Source organism: Mchenga conophoros, linkage group LG1, assembly GCF_057382185.1.
Source record: "Mchenga conophoros isolate Kocher_MC1m ecotype Shallow Benthic linkage group LG1, M_conophoros_male_GT1.1, whole genome shotgun sequence".
NCBI classification, from domain to species: domain Eukaryota; kingdom Metazoa; phylum Chordata; class Actinopteri; order Cichliformes; family Cichlidae; genus Mchenga; species Mchenga conophoros.
Window position 1 is genome coordinate 11379815 of NC_140526.1, and position 27701 is coordinate 11407515.

General features: G+C 38.1%; 1 protein-coding gene across 1 annotated transcript in view; it reads right to left on the reverse strand.

Moving 5' to 3' along the window:
- hcn4 (hyperpolarization activated cyclic nucleotide-gated potassium channel 4) overlaps window positions 1-27701 on the reverse strand; it is a 77731-nt gene that overhangs the window by 42994 nt on the left and 7036 nt on the right. The window contains exons 2-4 of the mRNA XM_085257725.1: window positions 17201-17624; window positions 4119-4280; window positions 449-667 (exon numbers count right to left, since the gene is read on the reverse strand). Coding sequence (XP_085113851.1) covers window positions 449-667; window positions 4119-4280; window positions 17201-17624 — 805 coding nt within the window. The remainder of the gene's footprint in view (window positions 1-448; window positions 668-4118; window positions 4281-17200; window positions 17625-27701) is intronic.

The following is a 27701-nucleotide window of genomic DNA, read 5'->3' on the forward strand; positions in this document are numbered from 1 at the left end:
GAGTAAAGCCTTGTCATATGTTCCAATAAAATTTGAATTATGTTTCATCAGAGTTGTTAAAAATAGGTTTTTGACTAGGGTGCACACTTCCACACAGTGAGAGAAAGAGCAGACAAGAAAGCAGAAAGACAAACATATATACTTTAGATCTGATGTAAATTCATACTTTTCAGTATCTATATTTTTTTATATTAACTATGAAGGGTTGTGGCCCACAGTGTTAGACTGTTAAACCCCCAGTTCAGCAGAACCATACTGTCATACTGTATTTGTCTGTGAGTCAGTTTAGGGCCATATGTAAATATCAATCAAATTAAACTTGCTACATTAAAAGCTAAAAACGAGTATTAAACTGAGCACAAGCCAGCATCCTGCATCCACACCACTGTCCTCTCTTTGAAGTAAATCAAGACAACACAACCATCAATAGCATGTCATCTTGACTCACCTTCTCCTGGTACTGCCGTCGAGATGAGTCCAGAGATTGGATTAGCGCAGTGGCGTGGCCCACAAACATGGCGTAGCAAGTAGCACCCACAATCATGCTGAGGATGGTCAGCCACACGTCTGTCATGCCCACTGGGGGGTACATGCCATACCCAATACACAACATGTGGCTCATAGCTTTGAAAAGTGCGTAGGAGTACTGCTGTCCCCATGTGTCATTCTAGATGAAACAGAGGAGACAGGGTGAGTTAGGGTGAGAACATCTGAACACTTCCTCGCTTGCTCTCTTGCAATCTCAACACGGCTGCTGATGGCACATTTCAGGTCAAAGAACACCCTGGCAGCCCATGAACATTCACAGACACATGCAATTACTTAAGACAAAACTAATGGCAGATGTCCATTTCAAACTCTCTCTGTCCAGTACAGAGCAGCTGGCAGGGTAAAATATACTTTTCAGTATGCAAACATTTGGAGCAAGCAGACATTTGGGTAGCTGCCTAAAACAGAGCCCTGGGAATCAGCAGAAAGAGCATGAGACACTGGAGGCTTGCATGACATAAAGTAGGTCAGCTATTTAGAAAAATGTGATTTCTCTGTGAGTTTTCTAATTTGTAGATAAATTGCCCCTTTTCCTTTAGTTCCCGGTGGTGGTTCATGGCAAATCAATATCAACTCTCTCCTGGGGGTGACATGTCCAAATTGCTTTCAAACTCATTTCCACAGTGGAAAAGCCGGGACTGATAGCAATTTTATTAGTGCCCTCGGGGAAAGGTAAGGAGTGATAACCTAGCAAGATAATAGGACAGCTACTGTAAAAAACAAAAAAAGGAAAAAAAAAAATCTGTAATCATTCGAATGAGAGTCAAACCAACCACGACTGAATCACAGTTATCAATACTAACAACCTCTTCTTCTACCAGGTAATGTGAGCAAAAACACGAGGTGCTTTCCAACAGAGAAATGCCTGCCCTGAGGCTTAAATTAATTCAGAAAAAAATATATTTGTTATTCTGTCACATTGAAAACCGTTGTACATAATGCAATTAATTAGACAGTGTTTACTGTGTGAAACAAAACAAACTCCATTTTGATGTTAATAAGAGGCTACATCCCTCACACAGGGATTTAAAGTAAGTACATTATGAATCTTTTTCCTTCACATCTCCGGGCCTCTTTACACTGGATGCATTTGGGAGCATCCAGTGTAATGCTCTTGATGCTCCCAGAGCAACTGGCTGCTTCTTAGGAAGCAGCCAGTTGAAGTTATGGATACAGAACTCTGAGCTGTAACAACATGACAAAGAGTAAATGCCCAAAAATAATCTAGTCAGAACTGCATCAAATCAACTAGCGACAAGGAATTTGGCAGGTCATATGCTAGAGTCACTGAGATGGAGAGATAATGGTACTACTACATTTGAAAATCATTTGACTTACATCTAAATTAGATTTGGGTAAAAGTAAGCTTTGGTATTAAGTATAATAAATAACATTTATCTAAAAATACTCACACATAGCAGGAAAATTTGATTGGTTTGTTTTACATGACTTTTAAATCTGCTTTGCTTTGTTGCGTTTTTATGTAGCCTGTGATGTTATATCGGATTTTTCTATGTATACACAGTTCAAATATGTTTTTCAGAACAAAACAAAGAGATTAGCACAGCAATCATATCCTAGTTTTCTGTGCCGCAAAGCAAGACATTAAATTGTATCTTAATGCATGCATTCTTTTTGAACCTTAATCACAAGCCACAGTTTACATTATGTATCCTGACAGCTCAGCCTTATGTAACTTAAAATAATCCGCTTGCACATTTGCTTAATGTATCAAATATCAAAGTGGGGGTGAAATGTATTTATAATTGTAGCAAAGAGGGGCTAAAAAAACTATAGAACTGGAAGAGAACAATGCAACAGAAATCTCAATCTTTTCTCGAAAAGATAATTAAACACAGAGTTTGATTAGATTGGGAGCTTGATTAAAGGTTTTTTTTCACACTGTCCACGAAATGGAGCCACTGTTTTGAGTGTGCATCTCTGCAATGAGACACATGTAGAAAACGAGCTAAAATTATCTTAAGCGTGAAACATCTCAAGGGACAGTAGTTTTCAACATCTGCTGTTTCTTATGCTTAAATATAAGTGAGGCAGATTCAGTGAAACAAGTGAGCATGTCAGGGAGGCAGCGAGGCATGCTTAACCAAATAGATCATACCTTGAGCAATGCAACTATGTGACATTTGTTCCGGCATAGAGAGCTGAACTTACAGTTGAACTGAAGCAGCTTTATATATATATTTCAAACTGAGATTTTGTGTATGATTTTTTTTGTTAGTCCTTAAATGTATGATTATTCAATATTTCCTTTTTTGTTTACTTTATTAGTAACTATTGAAGTAAATAAATAAGTAGTAAATATTTATCAAATTCTGCTGAAAATAATATATATGTCAAACCAATTTAACTTATTCTGTCTAGAAAACATATATTTCCTTACACATTAAACTTTAGCCTGCTGAAACTTGAAATCAGTTTAAACTCTCACTATTGATTCATTACTGGGGCTGTTTGGTAAGAGTGTAAGCCAACGATAGGTAGATGCTGCAATTTATTATAATTGTAATACTAAAAAAATTGTAAATGCTGAAAAGACAGACAATTGGTTTAAAAAGACACCCAGGATTAGCTCACTGACTGAACATACAGTATATCTGATAGTACTAAAAACCACAAAACACTTCAATGAGCCAGGGGAACAGAGCTAATGCTAACTGCTAAATAATCAAATGGTATGTCACGCAGTATTACTCACTTGCTTTGTTCAGCAAGTGAGTCGTAAGTGCTGCAGTAAAAACCTTTGTGTCTAAATTTCACTGCAGTCTCACAGTCTGAGAATTTAGTGAGTACATAATCTACTAGAATTCACTAGTGTACCTATATGGGGTAGGTGGTATTGCTAATTGTGAAATCAGATTCCTTAGTTAGGTGCTGTAGAAGACTTGAGCGCACTAATTGTGAATTTTTGGAGTCAGTATTGATGTTGCCGTAGGCTAATACCAAGCAATTATATCAGCTGATTGAGATATTGGTCAAGCTCCAGTGTGGTAATGAATATTCACTGAAATCAGACCACTTCTCACCCCCAAAATCTGACAATATCTGAATGACTTTATAACGTCACAAGTTGACATGAGACCATCAGTTTTGGGTGAACAGAATATCCACGGTGATGCAGCCCCCTCCCTTGAGCTAATAAAAAAGAGATCTCCGGTGACCCACTATTCTGGCAGCTGTTTCAGCAAAACAACAAAATTAAAGCTCAGCATGTGTGCTCACTGGAAACTGTCAATATCCAGCCAATATTGGATAAGGGATAGCTGTCTCCCTCAGAAAGTCAATGTTCCATGCACATCCTCCTTTCACAATAATGACAAATGTCAAGAGCTCCAAATAAATAAAAATGATCAGTAAATTGAATAAATGTGGACAAATGTAGCAGATAAACATATTTGACTTAGGGTTTAAAATGACAGATATGGAAGGCAGTCTTACCCAGGAAGCTGAAGAGTTTTAGAACAGTAATTACTGAGGCTGACAGACAAGATAAGACAGAGCATAATCTGATTTGAACAGGCAGGAGGACTGTGTGCAGGAGAAGCACTTACCACCATCTTATTTTTGGACACCCAGCAGTCAGCAGGGAAGTCCTGGAGCATGGGCACCAGGAACTGCAGGCAGCCATCCCAGTGACAGAGCAGCAGCATCATGCCGATTAGATTGACTATTCGTACCATGGCGCTGGCTAGGTCATAGGTCATGTGGAAGATCTGAGGAGTTGAAGAGGAAGGAAGCAGGAAATGAGTTAGTGAATGATGACTCAACATGCTGATGGTCAAATCCCTGAAATCTCTCTAGAACGCAAAGCACACACACATGCACAAAGAAGATTTTCTTCCTCCACAAGCATTTCAAAGATTTCTGGCTCTATTCTTCGCTCATGCCATGCAATGTGTTTGCAGTATTAGATTTAAAGGCCATTGTACTCAGCCTATAGAAACCATAGCTTTTTATTTTACACAGATGAGTTGGTGGATGCAGATCTTGCTGTTGTCACATTTCACTGGGGATGGCCAGTGAAATGAAAGCTTAAACAGATAAACTGGGACCAGAGCTTTATCGTGTGCTGCTGAATCACTCTTATCAGGCACTCAGCCAAACACAATAATGGTGCAAGGGTAGAGGTGGCTATGCTCCTGGGGTGAGAGCTTTCACAGGCTGGGTTTGTTAATCCTAATGATACTCATAAGGCGCTCCAGGACTTCTGGGCTGGTGTAGATTTTAATGGCCTCAACCATTCAAAGCCTCTTAATCCCACTGAAGACTATGTGCATTGCTAACCACTTGGCTCCTTATTAAAATACACTTGGTGCCTTTAAAGGGGTTGTGTTTAAGAGGGGATATTTCATTTTTACTTTCTTGTTTAGCAATAGGTAAAAATGTGAAATGAAGCTAAGACATGTCATGTCAGCGAAAGTTTAATCTGAGTCATTCGATCCTAAAGCACTTTGTTTGTTTATTTTTCTGTTTTCATTCGAAGGCATACGAAATGTAAGTGTATCTGGGTATTTTATCTCTGCTTTGTTAAGGAAGAAACTGGCAGGGAGTGGTGTTATGTTTGTCAGTGTGGGTGCTGCTGCACCATCAAATCACATCAATTTAGTTCTGTCAACAAGATAGCATGAAGCCAGAGGTATGCCCAGAAAATTGTACCTCTCAAAGTGGATGGAGACATCCTCACTCACGCACTCTGTCTGTCCACATGCAGATACACAGTGAAACTCCTCTCCTCTCAAACCCTGTCTCATCTTTGTTTTTGTTCTGCTTTGGATTTCTTAAGCTCATGCACTTATACATGAGTAAAGCCAAATCATTTACCTAGCTCCGGAGCCGCATGCGGCTCTTTAGTCCTTATAGTGCGGTCCTCGTGGTTTGGGAAAATAAATTAGAAGTATTTAGCTGAAGTGTGTTTTATTTATGTTAGTTCTTCTTTCTTTTTAAACTTGCACTTCTAAATTGGAAGATTATTGTGATATTGAAATATAAAAATAAAATTATATTTTATTATTTTTTCATCGCTCAAAATAAGCGTCACACTCGTGGAAGCCGGTATACCCGCCGAAACGTGCATTTATCGAGACTTTCAACCCCAGGTAGGCCAATTATGGATCTTCGGATCCACATTATGTCAGCGGCTATTCTCCACTGTGTCACAAACAAACACCGCTCACGCCTCACAGATGACAGCTTATAGTCCTGCGTAAAGATGAAAGTGACTTCATACAGCCCCGATTTGCAGACGCTGTGCTCATATGGGATATGCGCAGAGGTTCAGGAGCAGAAGTCCCATTGTAAACATCACGGCAGACCCGACGATGTTTGCATGAACATGCTTTTCAGATTCTCTTTATTGACCACGTTTCACACACGGTTGTTGTACGCACACAGCCGGCTGTAGCTTTTCAGCTCACAGCCCGACACACACCAACACAACAGCACAGATAGCACAGGCGGCAAGGCGGCGAGGCGTGATTGCGGGTGCCGCTCAGGTGCGTTCGCCTCCCCTGCAGCAGCGCTGCAGACCACGCCCCGCCACTCACCTTAACCTGGTAAAATACATATTTAGACAGAATTTTGCAAATATCTATTTTTCCCTTTTTTAGCAGCATAGTGCTTTTTTTCCAATTATTTTTTAAAAGTCAGGTCAAGGCTCCAAAAGCCCAAAGGCGATATAAGGGTGGCGGCTCACAACTGTTTTTGTTTGCTACATGGATCATTTTAGTTCAGCTGGGTGTCTTTCCTTTTGTTATATTTCTTTAAGAGTTCAAAATGTGTTAATTACATAAATAAAATGTAACTTTCTCTGTAGCACTTCATGGATTTCATAAGCAACACACCTTAGTTGTTCACAAAAAGCATAAAGGTAAAAAACAATATATACAGTGTTATCTTCATTTTAGATGTCAAAAAGTATTTGCGGCTCCCAGTGTTTTCTTTTGCATGGAAACCGGGTCCAAATGGCTCTTTCGGTGTTAAAGGTTGCTGACAGCCATAAATAAGTTACGTTAGTTAATATGCTGTGTTGTGTGATGTCAAATTTCCTGCTGGAGCTGTAATGGCTTTCCGTAACATTAAAAGTGTTAAATTCACTCTGTGTGAATGAATAAATCATGAGGAGCCCTTTCCATCTTCTGCATTGAGTCTGATATATTTTTCATTTGTGAAATGGTATTCCAGACAGGAAAAGGATGATTCATAAAACACAGGATGCTTTTAAATCTATAAAAACTCGCAAAGTCATATGCAAATTCAAACACGGAGCATGCTATTCCTAGGACATGAAGGACTGACAGAGATATGAAGCTTACAAGCATATGAACTGCTTAGACTTAGACTAGAATTGTCATGTCTGATATGATCAGGCTTCTTTACCTTCAGAGTAATTGTGAAAGAAAAGCACATTTTGGTCAAATGACACATTTTGGAAAAAAAAATACACTATAGTAGCAGATATTTAGAATGAAGGGAAACTAGATTGTCATATGAAAGATTTTCCACCATATTTGAACTGTACTGAAGTTGAACTGAAATACTATAGAGACATAACATTTACAATGTAATCATTTTCATAATTTTACATTGAAAATATACAGTACAGCCAGTTCTCTATGTATAGTTTGTGTTGCCCTCAGGTTATCCAAGCCTCAACACATTTCTACCTCTTCTAAGTCCCCAATTCTGATGACCAATAATGCCACATTTTTATGGTGTTCCCTTTAAAAACTACATGTAAATGCATCATTATAACCTTGATAAGCAGCTGTTACTGCAAGCATCTAAATTGGTGCACAATACCACTTCCTCTTGGGACAAATCTCTTATTATTATACAGGCTGTCCTTGAACCTGTCAATATACTGAATACTATCAAACTCAGCAATGTCAGCATGTTTCTAAAGCATGACAGATTCCCTTCAGTATCTTGTGCCACAGCCTGAATGACTTATTACTGTTCAACAATAACTCCTGCTACTTTCCTACTGTAGATATGTCCTCAAAAGACCCCTGGCACTTTAACAGAATAAAGCCTATGGAAACTGTGACGGATAATGCAATGCAAATCTCCGGTTTGTAACCCAAACTGTACTGTCAGTGGAGGAAGGTGATTCCCCTATCTCCCTCCACAGCTGTAATCAATTCAAATATACCCCTGCCAAGCACGGAATAGACTTTCCAGTTATGACAAAAATTATTCCCAAGATTGGTTCTGTTAGAAGGTGGTTAAAAAATCATTATTCTCAGGCGCGAGAGGGAGGTCTGTGTATATATCCTCTCTTTACTTCTAATGGTTTTTCTAGATTAAAACAGCACATAGTTAAGCAAGTCTACTCTGTGTTTTGCGTAATTGTACAAAATAAATCATGTACATTTTCAGGATTTAAAGCAAACACAAATCTGCACGCACACACTCTGCATACAGAGCATTACACAACATGGCATGTTACATGGAGGATGATGAATTGCTGACCACTTCCTTTTAATTGATAGGAACACAGAGTGAGCCTGGCACCATTAGCATCAGCATCATCTGCATAAGCAAGAGTGCTTTGATTGATTAGGGCAAAAAAATACAACCCAACAGTTTCATCCCATTCTTTTTTCAGTTTTCACAATCCTAATTAGAATACTCTAAATTCATATTTTTTTGTATTTTTTTTAGCTAATGCAATACATAACCTATAGAAGGTCAACCTGAACACCTTCAAAAATACAGGAAAATGAACTGACAACACCACCCCCCCCCCCCCCCCCCCAAATAAATAAATAAATAAATAAAAATGTAGGTTTCCTGACAGTGAGATAAGATTTGCAAATTAGAAAGATAGTACTGCATGGCCCAACAGCTGGTGCTACAGGCACTCATCAATATGGCAGGTACAGTGGGTGAAACAATTATTTGAGCCCCTGCTGATTTAGTAAGTTTGCTCACTTATAAAGATATAAACACTCTCTAATTTTAGTGGTAGTTTCATTTTGGAGACACAGGATATCAACCAAAAATCCACAACATGTCATTGGGTGAAAAAAGTATGTGATACTCAAGCAAAATATGACTTGGTGGATAAACCCTTGTTGCAAAGGACAGCTGTAAGATGTTTCTTGTAGCTAGTTAAGAGAAGAAGTTTGTCATCCAAGATTTTACAGTACACAGTTCGGTCCACTGGCCTCTCAATGTGATGAAGTTGTCCTGTACCAGAAAAGCATCACCTAAGAATAATCTTTCCACTTCCATACCGACTATGAGGATGGTGATCTTTGGGTCATCCTCACAATTTCCCTTCCTCCAAACATAACTACTATTACTGAATTCCAAAAAGTCTAAATAGTATCAACAAAAATAAAAAACTGAATCATTTTTCATCCAACAAAACAAATACACACAGCAACTGAAATATAGCTACAAGTCCAGCATAGCCTAGGACTGCATAGTACTCCCTGGGTTGAGGTAAAGTGCTCTAAGGTTTAATGAACATTTTGAATTATAATTCCTAAAACTTGCAACTAGACATTGAGGGTCCTTGGGCCTTGCCATTGTAAGAAGCCTTCATTTTTCAGTGTGTGAGTCATTTGGGTCCTCACGATTAGTAGTCGGTGGATTACGCATCAGGCTGACATCCTCTGGAGCATAAAAAAAATGCTATGGTGAGCTACCAGTTCCCCTGCATGCAAAGCTGTCAAACAGAGTTGAATGTGGAACAGTATTTTCTTACTAGCTTAAGTGGCATATCATGAAACACTGAGTTCAAGGTCCAATCAGAGTTATGAGAATAGTCGAGGCTGGTAGTCATGAATTCAGTTAAATGACAGTTAACAATGGCCGCCAGACTGTTTAAGCTTTCGTTGTTTATACTCCTGCTGCTTTGGTGGATTGAACAACAGCTTAAGGCCCCTGCGGGGAGCATTCAAAGCATTAGTGGTGTAGTTTCAAACTTTAAGAACATTAGTTTTTAGAATCTCTCAGTGTACAGTGTCATTTATTCAATTTCTTTTTCTTCAGCTGCATCCATCCCATTCATCAAATTTGTCATATTCCCCAAAAAGGTTAATAGAAATGACGAAGCCACTCATTTTTCGTATTTAATTAGTAGTTAGCTTAATGTGTTGCAATAAATTGTAAACAGAGGCTTTCAGTACTCCGTGGTTTCTTTGGTTAACTACTTTCGATACAGGCTATGTAAGTAAATTGATTTAGAATGATAAAAACATCGTTTCACTGGAACTACTTAGAAGGTATCCTTTATCAGGAATTAATGTCCACCCTGCAGCCAGATATAATTGACTATTCATCTAGATCTTGGTATAAAAGGTTGTAAGTACTCTGAAATGGAGGCTGTAATTGTCTGGGAAAAGCCACTTTAACCAAAGCCAGTGTTTCAAGGCACAAAATGAACAAGTTAAATACTCACAATAGAAACAATACTAACACCGTTAGTCAATTATAACCAATTATTTTTTTTGATTGCTGAAATCCATAATCCTGCTGAAGACCACCACTGTCAAGTACAAACTATCAGCACATTTTATCGCTACAGAAAATGGCACTTATTTACTGAGCACATATGCTTGTATACGTACAAATATAACAAGTAATAAACACAAGGATCAAATATGGCACTACAGTCACAAACAGCATCAGGCCCAGACAGGCAGGGAGAAAATGAAGGCAGCTGCAGAGTCATCTCAAACAGATGGAGTGAGAGGAGTGTGATCCAGGTGAGAGAATAGATGCATTTGTCCCATGGTGCTGATGGTAGCTGTCCAGACACAGTCATTGTAGCACTATACTGAAGCATCTGTTGTTCGCTGCTCATACTGCTAATGATGATGAATGTTTGGCATGATTGTATCTTGACACACGAGAAAAAACACAATCCTTCACTCATATTGTTTTTCGGAAGCCATGTTGCAGACATGGCATCAGAAAAACATGCCTTGTATGCCATAGACCAGGGGTGCCCAATCCCGGTCCTCGAGAGCTACCGTCCTGCAGCTTTTAGATGCATCCTTGTTCCCACACACCCGAATCAAATGAATGGCTTGTTATCAGGCCTTTGCCAAACACGATGGCATGCTGAAGAGGTAATCAAACCATTTGATTCAGCTGTGTTGGAGTAGGGATGCATCTAAAAGCTGCAGGATAGTAGCTCTCGAGGACTGGGATTGGGCAGCCCTGCCATAGACCAATTGAAAGGCACACAGTTTTAGCTACACATAAAAAAAATGCTCTATAGATAGCAGATATTTGGTGAAAACACACTGTTTTAGTGCAATCTGTCTTGTCCCTGCAAATTGTTCTAATTGTGTCCAAATAGCCTACTGGATGTTAACAGTAGCACAGTTTATGAACTAGATCAACCCCTGCACTCCTGTATTATTTTTAATCATCCAGCATGATGGCAGATTCGGGGGAACAGGCTGTGTGCAGGGGTTAGATTTCTCACTGTAAATGCCTCGACCAAAATGTCATGCTCATGCATACTGTCATGGTGGACAAAGAGCATGAGGAGAATGCAAAGTAGGCCTGGTAGTGGACCACAGGGAACACCCTTCCATCATCTGTCTAAACAGGCCTGGAGGGCTCAGATCACAAAAAACACCCTGACTATGCTCTGTACCAAGGTGCGCCTTTGGGTTTGCGCTGAATTACACATTTCACTGTAATAGTTTTTTAAGCAAACCCACTGTGGGTATTCATATCGCAAAAGACTCATTCAGAGTGTTGAGGACCTGTCACTGTTGCTGGCAAGCCTCATTGTGCACTCAATAATAGCCCATTAAATCTATTCTTCCTGCTTTTCTTATCTCTGAAAGACCAGTCCTTGGCTAAGGTAATGGGTCAGTGAGCAGGGAGCTGATTAGTTGATTTCACTTATTTAAATATTTTTGTATAGATCTACTGAGTGGAAATGAAAGGTGCTTCGTTCCATCACCAGACCCATGGGAAAGCCACACAACTGACTTCCATCACAATGCCTGACGTATTGCTTTGTTTCTTGGAAACTGCAGCACAAAGCCACCACAGGGCTGTAAATCTTAATAATCCAAGCAGTAAATAGTAAAAGAAACTCAATTTCTGACACTTTTTGACCTTTTTTAAAAAGTCGGTCCCTCTTTCTCTCTCTCTCTAAATAGACACACACACACACACACACATTTCACACAAACCTACACATTTAGCAAAGCTCTACCATATACCAACAATTTATCTTGCATTTGATGCAACTGATAAACTTCACTTCCCACACTCTATTACTTTAAATTATTTTTTGCTTTCCACTCGGATGACTAAATAAATAAATAAATGATCAATTAAAAAAACCCTCTTTGACAAACAATTGTATCTTGATCCACACTGAAAGCAACATTTGCTGGGTTGCCCTATTGAAACGGTTTTGCTGTAGGCATCAGGCATCGTGAGAGGAAGCCCGTGGAGCTTTATCATTAGTGCGCTGCCTTGAATCTGATTTAACAGGATGACTAATCTCATCCAAGTCAGTGGTTCGTCAACAGGAGACAACTCCAATGAAGAGAATATCCGGTCACAGTCTTATTTTTATCCCAATGAAAAGTGACGAGAGGAAGCTGACCAGATGAGGACAGGAGAGACGAATAATGACACTCTGCTCTGTCTGTGTCTGTGTAAGTCTGATGAATATCTGCATACTGTATTGAATATTGAACACCGGCATGTAGCCACCTTTTTGTTTGTAAAATGTATTCTGTCAACATGGTAATTGTAATATCACCTTTACAGTATGATGAAAGTGTAATAATACAGAATCAGACAGCATCCTGTGAGCAAGCGTTTGTTGGCACTGAGAAGGAAAAAGACCCGTTGGGGATGAGGAGAGAGAGTTTAATAACTGATAATAACAACTATTGCTTAAATGCAAAGTGGTGCATGAACACCACTGAAAAGACTCAGGGTCACCTGATCCAGCCCTAACTACAAGCATTTCCAAAGAGAAAAAAAATACAAACTGGGAACTGGTTACAGAGAAGAGGGGGCTGAAAACTGAAGGCTCTGCCTCCCATTCTACTTTTTAATACCCTTTAAACCACAAGTAAGCCTGTAGTCCGAGAGCGAAGCGCTCTACTGGGGTACTGTGAGATCTTTAACATCAGATCGGGCCTCATTATTCAAGATCTTTTATGTGAAAAGAATAATTTTAAATTGGATTCTGGATTTAACAGGGAAGCAATGAAGCGCAGCTAATTTACAAGAAATATGCTCTTTCTATCTAGTCCCTGTTAGTAATCATGCTGCAGAATTCTGAAGAAGATGATGGGAAGCCAATCAGATGAAAGTGGACTTACGGTGATGGACAAATAGTTTAAATGGCTTTTTCAGGACAGTGGATGAAGTTTTGCACAACCATGCAACATAAATGTTCCAGGAATACGACCACAATAATGGAGGAAATTAGTATAGCAGGTTCCTTCACAGTTTAATTATTCCATTGATGAGTGCAAAGCATGTATTTCACATTATTTCAAAGAACAACAGGAAAATCTACATACAAACCAGCAACTGTGTGAAATACATCATTTCACACAGTCATGGTTTATTGTCAATATTATATCGATCCATGGTTTATTACTTATATATATAATGTGACTTATTGACAAATAATTTAAATCCCTTTAAAAATAAAATCAACTAAAACAAACAAAGAAGCCTAAAGCAAAGCCTTTTTTCTCTCTATGTGGGGTAGTTTAGGAGTTCACAATAGACAGATTATGTATACTGACTGCACCATACTAAACCAAATATGTATTTGCACATGCATGCATGAATGTGCAAGTTAGAACTATTTCCCTGAATTGTCAAGAATTTAATTAAACCAAAGCTAAGATGACTTTACAAATTACATTTTTTCCCACATAAGAACCGTCAGTTAGATTTGGTCTCTTTAAATCTCTGAGTTGAAACCATGTCACCTATAAAATGATGATTCTGTGACAAATGATATTGAGCCATATATAGTTAACTGTCCCCAAAGGATTATGAAACAAACTTATGACGTTTATTCTATTGCTGAGAATGTGTAGGTCACAATAAAGCAAATCGGTTTTTCTAAAGGGGTGATGTGAAGCAATAAATGACTTAGTTAAGTTAGTCCCTTTATGCAATTTGTCTGGAAGTAATCTGATAGCTCTGGGAATAAGATTTTATCCATTTATTTTTTATGTCTTAAAAACACCTTACTTTTAATACACTTAAAAAAAAAATTTTTGCTGCACCCTGAACCATACCTCTGTTTATGTCCTTTGGTATGATTATATTCCTTTGTCTTCTTCTGATTCCTAAAAAAGCATCATCCACTGCAATTCAGTACATGGAAAAAAGATTCTAATTTTAAAAACTTGTTCCCCACAGTATCACTCTTCAAGGCATTAAACCATGCAGTAGAGTTCACTGAGCTGTATCCAGCACTTCCCAGAAGAAATGTCCTCTGCGTGACTTCTTACAGAAGAGGAAATGAAACTCAAACAATAACAAACCAAATGAATTTGTGCGGAACTATTTCTAGCTTGCAGACACTTGTGAAATATGAGTGAAATAAATCAGCTTTGCCTTTCGGAGGACATTGGGGCATCACAGGTCTGCAGCTTCTGCTATGTTACTACACATCTCATCGTGCCACATTTAGAGTGCCGAGCAATGCTGAATTGCATTTATTGCACTTATTGGCAAAAATTGCACATTTTCATGGATCAAAAGGATTCTGCCTCGATTCTGTAAACAAGGACAAATATTACCTTTTTTGTGGTTGTTTTGTTAGTGTTTGAGTGTGCTTCTTTCCACTTTTATAGTCTTTCAAAGTTCAATATGTAGGTAAATAGACAAAGGGGGAATAAGGTCAGTGCGATGTTTACCAAAATATTCAAATGGTGATAAAATACATACACCTTGTTTGGAATGTAGCTGCCAATAGGAAAAGTCAAAAAGTCAGTTGGGTGGTGAGATCTCGGCGACAAGTTATTCTGCAGTGACAGATGACATTTCAGTGAGATTTCATCTGGAGTACTCTGGCGCTGAGGCAAAGCTGGCCTTTCACTCTGTCTGCCTAACTAGCATTCATCAGCAAACGCTCACACACAATATCCACACACATACACCACCTACACAGGAACAGAAAATCTAAATGGCAACTGGCTCTGTGAGTGTAATGCCCCCTTTTGTTGTTGTATTGTTTCAATGGTTTTAGATTCTGCAGTCATCAGTAACTTGCAGTGTCCTTGTAAGTTTTTCCCATTCACATCATTATGGATATTTTTTCTCCCATTAGTCTGTTTTCCAATACTTCCAGTAATGCAAAATTCCTAGATTGAGATTGTGGTGCATTACATCAGTGGCCCATGGCTAAAAGCAAGTTCTGCAGGTAGAAGGATGTTTTATTCAATCCTCCTTTATTCCTTATTCTTTTCCCTCTTCCCTCCCTTTCTTACCCCATGTTTTCTCTGTTATCTCATTGCATAGGCTGAACATGTAACAGCCCACTGTCCGAGCTATTCAAATCAAGGTTAGCTTGTAATACATGTATTCCTGCCTTCATTTTAAGTTCAGAAGCACAGCAGTAGGCATGCATAGAGACACAGGGTGACAAAGGAATCCTCCCCCAGTGATTTATTTGAACTTTTCCTCCCTTTGAAATGGCATCACAGAGGCTCTGCATGATTAATGTCATCACACTTATATACACTGTTCTATCCAGCTGCTCTATCCAGCTAAATATTTGAAAACCAGGAACTTCCCAATTCATGGTGAAAGGTCTGGATATAGATTGATGTGAGCATTTTCAGCGTTTCCAATTGCTACACAGTCAGCTGAACATACCCAACAAGTAACACTCCAGTGGTGAATTTTACAATCTATGCAAATAAGCTAATAGTGTTTATTTGTAATATTGTATTGGATAAAGTTGAATATGAAAAAAAGATGCACAATAAAACAAAAAGCGATAAACAAAAATAAAAATTATGATCTCAAGATTTTATCTTGGATAAGAAGGTGATTTCTGAAACATTCTTTGATTTACTAGTTAGTTCACTAGTTAGTTGATTATGATTATTATTCTCGTTGTTGTTGTTTATTGATTTATATTGAAGCCCAAATGCAGATATTTCTGAATGAATTCGAGCTAAACAGAGTACTAGTGGAGTTGGTCCCATACATAGAGCACAAGCGGTTGCTGAATGTTTTGATGAATATGAAAATTATAGTAATCACAAGCTACAGTATTTCCTCCAGCTCTAGAAACTTGGAGAAGTGACGCCACAACTTGCCAAGCTGCTCCGATGGCACGCTGTAGCCCTAACTAAAACACTATGCTGGGATTTCCCTTTTATTCAAACTCTTAAAGATAAGATGTTCTTTTATTAACTTTTCTCGAGCAGATTTATTTTAATTATTTTAAAGTTTTGGCATTAATTTTTATGTATATGTAAAAAGAATGTTCCCAGTAACTTGCGTATATATATTCATCACGGGCATGGTTGTCGTGGTAACAGCAAAATATTTAAAAGATCCAAAATAAATTCAAACTTGTGATTCTTGTTATTAAAGATACATGCTGTACACTCATTCCATCCTGGATAAAGAATAGTTCAAAGAAACCATTAAACGACTTAATTTAATTAACAACTTAATTAAATTACCATGACAATGATGCAGATGATGAGTAGATGTAAACTTCTCACAGCAATTGTACTTTTAAAACCTAAACATAACAAGCTAAATTTAGAGTTTAAATCAGTGAAAATGCCTTATCAACTTTTCTTTACTTTAAATTAAAAAAATAAATAAATAATAATAATTCTTTGATCAAGTGGAAAGTACCTGGACACAAAAGTAATTTCCCCAAACTAAACAAAGAGACACACTTCAGTACTGTGGAGATAATTTCATTTAGACGACACATCTGTTAAGTGTTGTTGTTCCTAGAATTTCTGACTTGTAGCTGAAATATTCCTTTGCATGGCTAATTCCTCAATGATGCAGAGCAGCAGCATAGAGTGTCTTCCTGTTGACTCCATGCTGAGATTCTGATGCTTCACTTTGCACCTTTTACCTATGAGACTAAACAAGAAGATTCATCCAGTGAGAGTAATTGGAACTTTTCTAATTATTGCCACAATCATAATCATGCTTGTACTGCAGCACTGCCTCTTTGGACTCTGGGGTTCCACTGCTAGGACGGGCACACAGTGGGAAAATGCTAATCAACATCCTGCCTTCATCAACTTATTGGTGACTGGTACACAGCAAAGAGTCTCTTTTCTCTTTTCAAGGGTGGATGCAATCAGACGCAGCACCCATCCATATTTCTTTCCTGAAAGAAAAGGGGAAGCAAACATCTTTGCAGTGGCTCCCCAGGACAGAAATAGAATCTGAATTGCAATCGGACTTAGGGAAATGAATCCCTGTCTGTTTAACTATCTTCATGAACTAATATGCTTGTATGATGATCACTGCAAATGATGTAGTATGCTAAAAATTTTTTACTCCATGAAGAATACTGTTTTCTCAGTAACAATATAAAGCAGTTCACAAGATACACATTATAAACTAAACTTTCTTCAGACCTGTTCACATACAGTTTAACAGCCTGAAAATGATTTCTTACCTCCTCCCACTGGTGGATGTAGCGAATGAGTCTAGAGAGGCGCAGGAGGCGCAGCAAGCTTAGTATCTTGGTAAAACGGACAATGCGTAAGGCGCGTGCCGTCTTGTAGAAATCCGAGTCAATGCGCGTCTCCACAATGAGGAAGATGTAGTCTACGGGGATGGAGGATATGAAGTCGACCACAAACCAGCTCCGCAAGTACTTGATCTTGATCTGTTGCGGATCTAAGATGATTTCTGTGTTATCTTCCTTGACGATACCCGTCCTGAAATTAAGAACCAGGTCCATGAGGAAGAAGGTGTCGGAGACAACGTTGAACACAATCCACGGGGGGGTGTGCTCATCCTTGAAAAAGGTGATGCCCACAGGGATGATGATGAGGTTTCCAACCATCAGCAGCAGCATGGTCAAATCCCAGTAAAACCTTGTTGGTGAGAGACATGGAGAAATGCAGAAATATAATGAATAACAAAGTCAGAATATAAAAATATGAGGTAACTTTGTTGTGTTTGTCTTTCACAGAGTGAATGTTCTATAAACTGCACAATTTAACTGCCTGCAAACAAAATAAAAGACGACAACATTTTGTACATATCGATAGTGTCATTTTCTTTTAACTTATAGTGTGAGTATTAAAGTGGGCTGACATATACATATACAGCAAAAGGCATAGTCAAATAAAATATGCATGTTTGATGAACTGAGGAGACCAACATTTGTTCTGTGTTAGATAAAACTTTAAGAAAAGGAATGTGTGGCCTCTTTTTCTTCCATCTGGCAGCTCCATATTTCATTCCATATTTATTGTTCAGTGTATCCACTATCAATATATCTCTACGTCTTGGATCTCCTCTATTGTACCAATTTCCCTCTTATTTACAAAATCTCTTGCTTCTACTGACTTTCATTCCTTTCCTCTCCAGAGCATACCTCCACCTCTCCGGGCTCTCTGTTCCACCTGCTTCCTACTCTGACTAAAGATCACAATGTCATCTGCAAACATCATTGTCCATGCAAACTCCTGCCTGACCTCATCAGTCAACCGGTCCATCACCAGTTCAAACAAGAAGGCGATCAGAGTTGATCGCTGACATAATACCACCACGTCTTGAACCCATCTGTTACACCTAGCACATCTCACCATTGTCTTGCTGCCCTGATACCTGTCCTATAACAACCATACATACTTCTCCGTCACTCCCCTTAAACCTCTGCACTTTCTGATTCACTAACTGTTCACAAACAGCCAGCATCTCCTCACCTCTGTTTCCTTAACCTACATGTGAAAGGAAACTGAATGGTCCAATCACCATTCTCTCTCCCTTTGGAACACTCAACTGCTTCATCCAACTTACTTATTAGAATTCCTCTTTCTGATATTAAACCTGTGGGGCATACACACTGACAGCATTTAACATCACCCAGTTCCCTTTACCTGTCAGAGTCCCTGCCTTTCCTTCTCTCTCATCACTGACCTATTTTAAGCTTTTATTACTATGTATGTAGTGTTTAGCAAGCTTACATGAACATGGTGTAATAATGGTTTAATAAACTCTGCACTTATGAACGTAGCCAATATGTATCCATGACAAAAAGGGGGCCTGATATGAAAACATGTGTGTAGGCATGCCTCTAAATCACACCTCAAAGGTCAGCGGAGGTTAACTGTTAATTAAAAACTGTACTGTGACCTCGTCAATCTTCCAAACCAGAGAGTTTGGATATAAATTGCGCACTCTGCTGGCTCAGTAATTGAATCATTGTGCATTGGTGCAGTGATTGGTGATTTACCCACCCACTTCTAACTGGGCCATAAAAATTTGTCTTTGGACAAAACTTACACCAAGAGCAAGGCTATAAAAATGAAGAAGAATGGATGCTACATATATAAACAAGATAGGATAGAGATTTTTACTGAAAGCTCGCTAAATTACAACAATAAATTACTGCTGTTTGACTTCTTTGTTGGAGCTAAAATCGGTAGATTTCATGATTTATTCTCAGTATGTTTCAGTAAATATATCCAGTGTTTACAGTGAATTGCTGCTCCACAGAATCACACAGTCACATCCAAAAAACATCCCTTGTCCAAATCATGTTAAGTTAGATATACCAATATCAAAAATGTAAGATTTGTCCTGTTATTTGTTTCTGTATTTCTTTTGATAAACAGTTACAACTAAAACAACAATTTCTCTAAGAAATATGAGACATATGTGTGATTAAGCACATATTGTCATTACACACCTGTAATATATTCACTGATCTTTCACATTGCAGCAGTTTGAGTCCTTTTAACTGTACACAAGTCAAAAAACTTTTATTGATGCAGCAGAAAAGCAAACATTGGAAATCACTGCTGTTTGCAATATAGTATCCCTATTTCTTATTCTCATTGTTATGTCTGAGCCCACAATCTCTGATGCACACATCTATGGATAGAATTTACATCAGTCTGGGTGAAAATGTTAAAATGTTTCTTCAAAAATAGCACAAGCAGTTATGAGGTTTGTAATGTGTTTAGACAGTTCTACGCCATGCAGATATGTACACTACATCTCAGTTTTATGTGCATTGCGCACACAGACACATTCACTGAGGAAACAGTGACAGTAATTGGAATTCTTCAAAGTAAAAGGGTATCTACTTTTCCAGATTGTTGTCAAGTGGAGTTATATTTAGACCGACCCTGCCACCACTGTGTGCTCACATTAAGACTGAAACCCAGAAGGACAAGTAAAACTTTGAAGGAAGAAATGCAAACATTGGTAAAGGCATTTGTGCTTCATACTGCCATGTTTCCCCAATATCAAACAATTTAAATATTATTTACATGAAATAAAGTTTTCCTTTTGTCTTACAGTATTTGTAACTTTCATTTTACTACTTATATTTGTCATGAAGGTGCAGCAAGACACACAAATTTTTCTTAAAATTCAAGATTGAGTTCATTTCCTCGACAAAGGCAAGACTGTTTTTATTATAACTGATCAAACATTATAATTTTGAGGAAAAAATAAAAATCAATGAATGAAAGCTTAAAGGAAATGTTAAGTTTGTTTGTAAAACATGCATGAAAACTGGTTTTCATGCCATAATAACAACATTTACGACAACTTTCTGAATTAGTACCATCTAACAAATAAATTCAGTGAACACCTCTGTTTAAAATGTTTAAGGCCTTGGACTAAGATTAGTCCATGTCTGGGAAACTGAGCCTAAAGGTCTATAGCCATACTAATAAGTCTGTGAAGCTGGATTCAGCCAGAGTGGTGCTTTGCCTGTACAATGTCAATAATAACATGCTTAAGCAGATTTAAGAGCAAATATTGCTGCACAATAAATAAATCTAAATATGAGGCAAATGGACAATGGACTTTGACCAGACAAAGCAGGCGCTTTGTAAATGCACTCAGAATTTTAACTGGGTATCTTTTAGCTACAGAGAAAAGGAGAAAGCAAGCTATAGAGATATAGACTTGATAATTGTCCAAGTACTGCTGACACCTGTCTGATCAAACCTCACTTATCACTATTGATACAATCATTGATTAAAGAAAATACAAATAAAAAGCAAATCTTGACTCTGATAATTATTGATTTTGCCCCAATACAATATTTTGGGATAAGCAGTTACTTTTAAAGAGCAGTGTAAAAATCTCCATGATCTCAGTGTGTCTCTATCAATAGACTATGTTTATGTGCATGTTTGTTCATGCATGCATGAATGAATGCTCATGATTTCTCTTTTTCAGTCTTGTAGCTGCCTTCTAATGGAGGTCAGGCCACCTAAACATAGCAAGGATCCATTTACTGTGTTTTATTATGCACTAGGACCCTGACATAGGAGACATTGTTCTATAAATATAGTTGGGTGAGCCTGGGATGTTAGACGGACATTTCAAAGGCATTAAACAATCTCATATCTGTATGTGCACAGAAAATCAGAATTTTCACCTGTGTGATGGGATACCACCTGTTTTAAAATAAAAGCAAAAGGAAGTCAGCTAGTATTGCTAGGTTAGCAGTGCTTTTATTTTGTTACATGATTGTTAAGGTGCTCCCGATTGATGCTGCGGCTATTATGGACACGTAAGCACAAACAAAAATGTAAAACTAGCAAGGTGTGAAATCCATTCTAAATGTCAAAAAATTAAAAGTTTTATTCAGTAAAGAAATACTACTTCTATGTCTGGATCTGAGTCCATTACATCAGTTCTACATGAATTAGTCTTTTGTAAAACACAAAGAATAAAACAGTGACAAAGTGCCTTATAAGTTTATAGCAAATTATGGAAATATGTGGCCAGCGATCACATTTTATGAGCAATTACATGACCGCTGAGGAGTATCAGAGATTGCATGACAAAAAATGTAAATAACAGGAAGGCAGGTCTGATGGGTGTGTGTAAAACATATATGTATATTTTTTATTAATTAGTCTAGAAAAGCATTTTTTTAAAAACTAAAAAATATAGCCGTGGGATAGCTCACACCTAGCTTGTTATGATGCTCAGAGTTCACTGTACCGATGAAGGGAGCCCTGACATTTTGCTGTCTGCAGGGACAGAGTCACAGACCACTATGCTCTCCGGTGGGGTGACCAGGGACAGCAGGAACATGTTGTCACCCTTAGAGTGCATCTGACTACACGATAAGCCTTTCTCATTCTCCTCACCCTGCCAGCCAGGCTACCTGAAAGGGACTATGAGAGCCACCACAAACAGCCTTACAGTACACACGCTTACCTTTCAGAGTAGCTTATATCTAAATTGAGGAGGCACAAGGCTAGGATACGAAAATGGAGTATATACAGTATGGGATTGAATATACAGGGAGCAAATGTTCATAATTTTGTATGTGTGCACGTCTGCGCACCTGTTTACATTTTGATTGTAGAAATATCTATCTGCTGGCTACCATGCTGAGAAAATGATGGATCCCATACAATCGGATTGACTGTCGTGTCAGAATCGGAAGGCTTTTGATCCCCAGCTACTCCAGTGAGAGTGAGTGTGATAGATAAATGGCTCTACAGTTTGTGAATGTGAATGTGGCTTGTGCTGTAAAGCACTTTGAGTGGTCAGTAAAGACAAGACAAGTGCTGGTAAAGGAACTAGCTTTAAATGTCAGTCCCTATATCAGTCCAATCTGATTACTGCAGAGCTATACACTCTTTCAATACAAACTTCAGGTGTGTAAGACAACATGAAGATTTTTCTTCCATGTGGAAATGTCAGTTTGTATGTTTTCATATACAGTATGAGTTATTTCACTGAAGCTGTTAATCTGTCATTAGCTAAGCAGTTTAAACCCACTAATCCCACAGTATATATATTAAAACTGGTTTGTTGACCCATATAACCATTAAGATTACTTGGCTAAGGTGAGAGATTATCACTGTGTTGGTGAGAAGCGTTGAATGTATGTAAGAAGGAGAATTTAATCACGGTGTTCATCATCTAATCCTCACCACTTAACCACCAAACCACCCACTCTAACCTATTTTTCTGACTGTAAAAATTGTCCTTCTGGAGGTCATGAAAAACATTATTATTTAAATGACCATGAGTCTGAACATTCATTACTGCCATGATTTTGTTGAGGGAAAGCTTATTTCTGTATAGTTAGTCTGAAACAAGACTTGCTATCTAAAAACCTTTTCTCAATTTCTACAGACTAGACATTGGAGCACTTTTTTTTCTATCCACTTACTTAATGTTTAATTTATAATTTTGTAGGGCACATACCAAAATAAATTGTGTTTGTGCTACAGTGTCGTCTGATAAAGGAAGCATTTGAGGTGTAGTGTGAAGGATTTAATTACAGATTGTAACACACTGAAAGTCTTTCATTCACTTCTCCCTTTTCCAGAAATACAGAAAAATGACTGTCGCTTAAACATGAAAAAAGCCTTTGTGGACCAATATTTGATATGGCAGTTCTGAGTAACTGTAGAAACCTGGGACCTTAGTTATAGAAAACTCTTCAAATAAATTTCTGGAAATAGATCACCCTAAATCCTATGGTCCTTAATGTGTTTTAATCTTGGTAAATGTAAACGTAATGCAGTGTACTATGACAGATTTTTTTTTTCTGGTTTTGAAAATAATGAAAAACAATATATATATTTCTCTCCTGAACAAAAGAAATGCAGGTGTTTCATAGCAGGGGAGCTGTATTTTAGGTGTGATTAAATGTCATAGGACCAACTTAACAGAACAGTTATATATTAAACTTAAACTCACATGATAACTGACAGAGCAACAGCTTCTCTTAGTCCACTGCCAGTTGTGAATTAGTGAACACGGAGTGTGAATGGAAATTAAGCATGAAAAGCTCTTGTGAAACAGAAAAAAATCATAAGCTATGCTTAGCCAAAGGGAAATGCAATCTATGGTAAAGCCTTTCACAAATAACAGGAGAACAACATCAGCAACAAAAAAGGCCTGTTTACTGCCCATAAAGGCATAGTCCACTGGTCTTAAACAAGCCAGTTGGCAAACACAGCAAGATTTAAGTGTTTAGGAGAAAAAAAATCAGGTTAAAAGGGTTAAACCTATTTTTTGTTGTCACCCGCTACAATGAACTGTCATAACGGTGCTGTCTTTGCTAAGCACAGCCAGTAGGCATACTGCAAGCACATCATTGACACTGGGGCTGTGCAGTTAAAAGAGGCTATATTTAGGTGAGGTACGCAGTTTTATCAGACCTATGCTAAGAAGATTCCATCAGAGGTAGAAGCAAATCTCCCCAAACTTAGGCTAAGAGAAAACAGGGATTTACTAAATGCCTACAAAGGGTAGAGGAGAAGTAAAATCAACTAAAAGGGGTCAGCATTACGCCACTAAAAGAGATCCATAAATAAGATTGCTAGTAGTGTTTCTGGTGGGACATCAAGCTAAGGGTACAGGGGGTGATTTTTTCATTCAGCTCTAAAACTATCTGGGACTGTTACTGAACACACATAAGAAAGATTATGCTTTAGACAATGTCATAACTGCTGCAGTAAACAACTCTTAAAAGAGAAGAACTATAGCCCTTTACGAGTAGACACAGGCAAATGTAACCTCGACTTCCCAAATTCTAATCAATGGAATATAGCCTGCTCTCAGAAATTGATAAACACTTTCAATAGCACTTCACAACACTTGGATATCATTTATTAGCTTTATATGAGGAAACGCACCCTGTATTGATCAACATTACCAGCAATCATCAGCTCCCAAACTCGGTGCGGACTTTTTCATTTATAGGTCAAACTCTGTTTAGGTATGTTAAGATATTTCATTTGCTCAGTTTATTATCTTAAAGTATGCAATGCATTATTTGGGAGATAATTAAAAGAGGCACTATAATAATGTAGGTTACCTCAGTCAAAAACAGCATATATATCGATCATTCTCTGTAAATAGCTCAAAAGGAATTTAAACACTTCAGTAATGCAATAATTCCTGTTTCGTTTCACTTCTTCTCCATTCAAATTCCAAAGCCCCTAACCTGGCTAAGCATCTTAGGGAAACTTTATAAATGCTGCAGTGTCAGTTCCAGACATTTAAGAATATGCCCCAGAGCCACTCACTGAGATATGTCCAGCCTAAATTTGCTGTGATGTTTCAATAGCTCTAAAGTATACTCTTGAAAGCTCTGACTAAATCACAGAATCACCAGATCCACTTTGCAAACTGACCAGATGTAATCAGATAGCCCACTGAGAAAAATGCTCAGTCAAGATATTTCATACATCTGCTCTGATTTAGCCAAGTCTGTCTTTTATACTATCTTTCGGTGTCACTGGGATCAGAGTCTTCCCAAGCTCAAAAAGTGCAACCTGTTCTCTGAAAGAAGAAGAACTATACATGGGTGTGCCACTATCTCCTTTGTAGACTGTCATCCTGCCACTAATTGCGTCTGTGTTTTATCATGATGCCTTGTTATCTCCCATAGGGTCCTTAATGTCATGTCAAAGGAGTCTCCTGACAGCCAGACACAGAGTAAACATTGGCCAGTGTCCCCTTAAATGAATTCAAAACCTCTTTTCACTACAAGCAAGAACCTAACATCAATAAAGAAGTGGGACTTGGAGAGAGATGGAGCAATGGGTTTTCTCTCACCACAGATGAGATGCTACGATAATCGAGTGACTATAATACCTGTAACTGGTCACTGTGTACACCATTACTTCATGACCTTACTGCAGGATTGCACCAGTGCTGGGCCAAAGTTTTCATCACTTTGCAAGCTGCTACTCAAACATGGCGTAAGAAAAACTCGCACAAAAAATCAAAACAAAAAAACATTAGTATCTAACTCCATTCGGAGGTCAAAGGGTGAGAGGATAGGAGCATGAAACCCCCCCAAAAAAAACCACAGTAGAGATAAGATGTAAAAACAGTGACAGAAAATAAGCAGTTGGACAACCAACAAGATAGATTAACCAGGGAATGGAGCAGTTTTAGGAAACATCCAAGTCTTCAGGACATAATATAGATGCAAATTGATCACCTTATCTTTATTTTTTAAAGCTCTTGTTTCTGGAAACATAAAAAGTAGAGGTAAATAAGACCAAAGTCAATAAAGCTTTAAAGCTGTTGGAAACTCCTCAGCATGAAATGAAACTAAATCTCAGAGGCTACATTGTATCTGATTTTCACTGGTTTGCGTGAGTAAGCAAAGGCTTATGTGCAGGATTTATCCTTTTTTTGTTGTTGTTTTTTTGTTTTTTTCTTAGCTCTGTAATTTCTAGATGCCAGACATGGTCAGGACTTAGCTTTATACCTGCTAACTTTGCTGGAGCCTCTGTGCGATTGAAAACTGAGTAACTTGTTATGGCCAAAACTGGTGTGGAGAAAAAGGGGATGTGATATCTTCTGTGAGATGGTGCAGATAAATCACCCTATAGCAGAGCGGAGTGAGCAATCTGTCTCTCACCAGTGCCTGTCTCATAATCCAGCCATTTGTCAAAGTCTTTGAGACACCCAGCATGTGGCAGGGCCAGGCCAAGCACATTGATCCAGGTAAGTATTTCCTCTCTACTGTTTCATAAGCACTTTAGCCTTCTATACATTTGTGAAGCTTCAACTATATAGTGGTAACTTGAAGTGAATGAGTTATGTTAGCAATGGGATAATGCCAATCGCAGGTGATCTCGATATTTGATCTTGTAAGACACAAACCCTCATCTTCTGTGACATAAAACGTATTGAATGTCCCTATAATATGTTGTATTACCTTTACATGGTCATTCTCCTGATCCACCTAAACCTACTGTTTTATTTTGCATATTCTACTAATTAAGTCTGAAGTTAACAGAATTTATCTGTGTAGTTGATTCTCTAATGACTAGCATCTCTGATTAAATTATTAATCATTATTTTTATTGCGTCCATCCCCCAGAGTACTGCATTGATGACTGTTTCAATTCAATTTCAGAAGGATGGCGAGGGGTGGATCCACCTGGGACGCAGGCAGGGCTTAAAAGGTCAATCCGTATGTACTACAAATAACAGAATCTCTGTGAGGAGAAATGAGAGGGTTGGTGCTTCAACATGAATACACTGTTCATGTTTTAGTTGCCATTATATGTAAAATGATAAATAAAGTCTTTGGGTAATTTCAGGGATAAAATAAAACACCAGGAAGTCATTGAGCTTGGGGTACAAAAGGATGGCTTTCTTTTCCCCTTGAAACCTCATTGCATTGTAAAATTAATGAATCCGAAACACATGGCACTTAAATAGAAAAGCACAGACTAAGAAATGCAGTTGCAAACAGTATTTTACTCAGGTCTGTATAAAAAGTGTCCCTGAATGCTCAATAGGAGACATCAGAGAGAAGTGATAGCCTACAGGAAGTGTTTAAATCCAAGAAGTCTTAATTAGCAATTCCAAACATGCTGACATTTCCCATAAAATACACTGTGCTGTGTCTGCTTGATTGCTAGAAACCAAGTGATTTCTTGTTTTTAGAGTTTTCATTTTTCAAGGCTGTGTCACTGCATTACCTATAATCAAAGTAAAGAATGCCCTGTTGGGTTTCCTTTGAAGATTACACCTACAGTACCTAATGTGTTTTTTTTTGGTGACTGCTTTTTTGAACAGCACTGATTGCATCATGAGCACAACTGTTTGAATAATAACTGTCAATCTGCCACGTTCAAAACAAAGAATGATAAAAATAATGAAGACTATAGTAAACTGTCACTGTAAATCATCAGAGTTACTATCACTTCCTAAATATTGACTTTCACCCCTTGAACATAATTCATACGTTACATAGAAGGTAGGCATTTGGAAAGCTTGTGTAAAACACCCATTTAAGAACATATTCTCTCTATGGTGAAAAGCAAAAATGTTTTACATTCACCTGACACTTTATTAGGTTTTTATTTGTTACCCCTTGCTAGCACCAGGTTGAACTCTTCTTTGCCTTTAGAACTTCCTCAATTCGTCAAATATTCCTCCGAGATTTTGGTCCATCTTGATATGATAGCATCATCCAG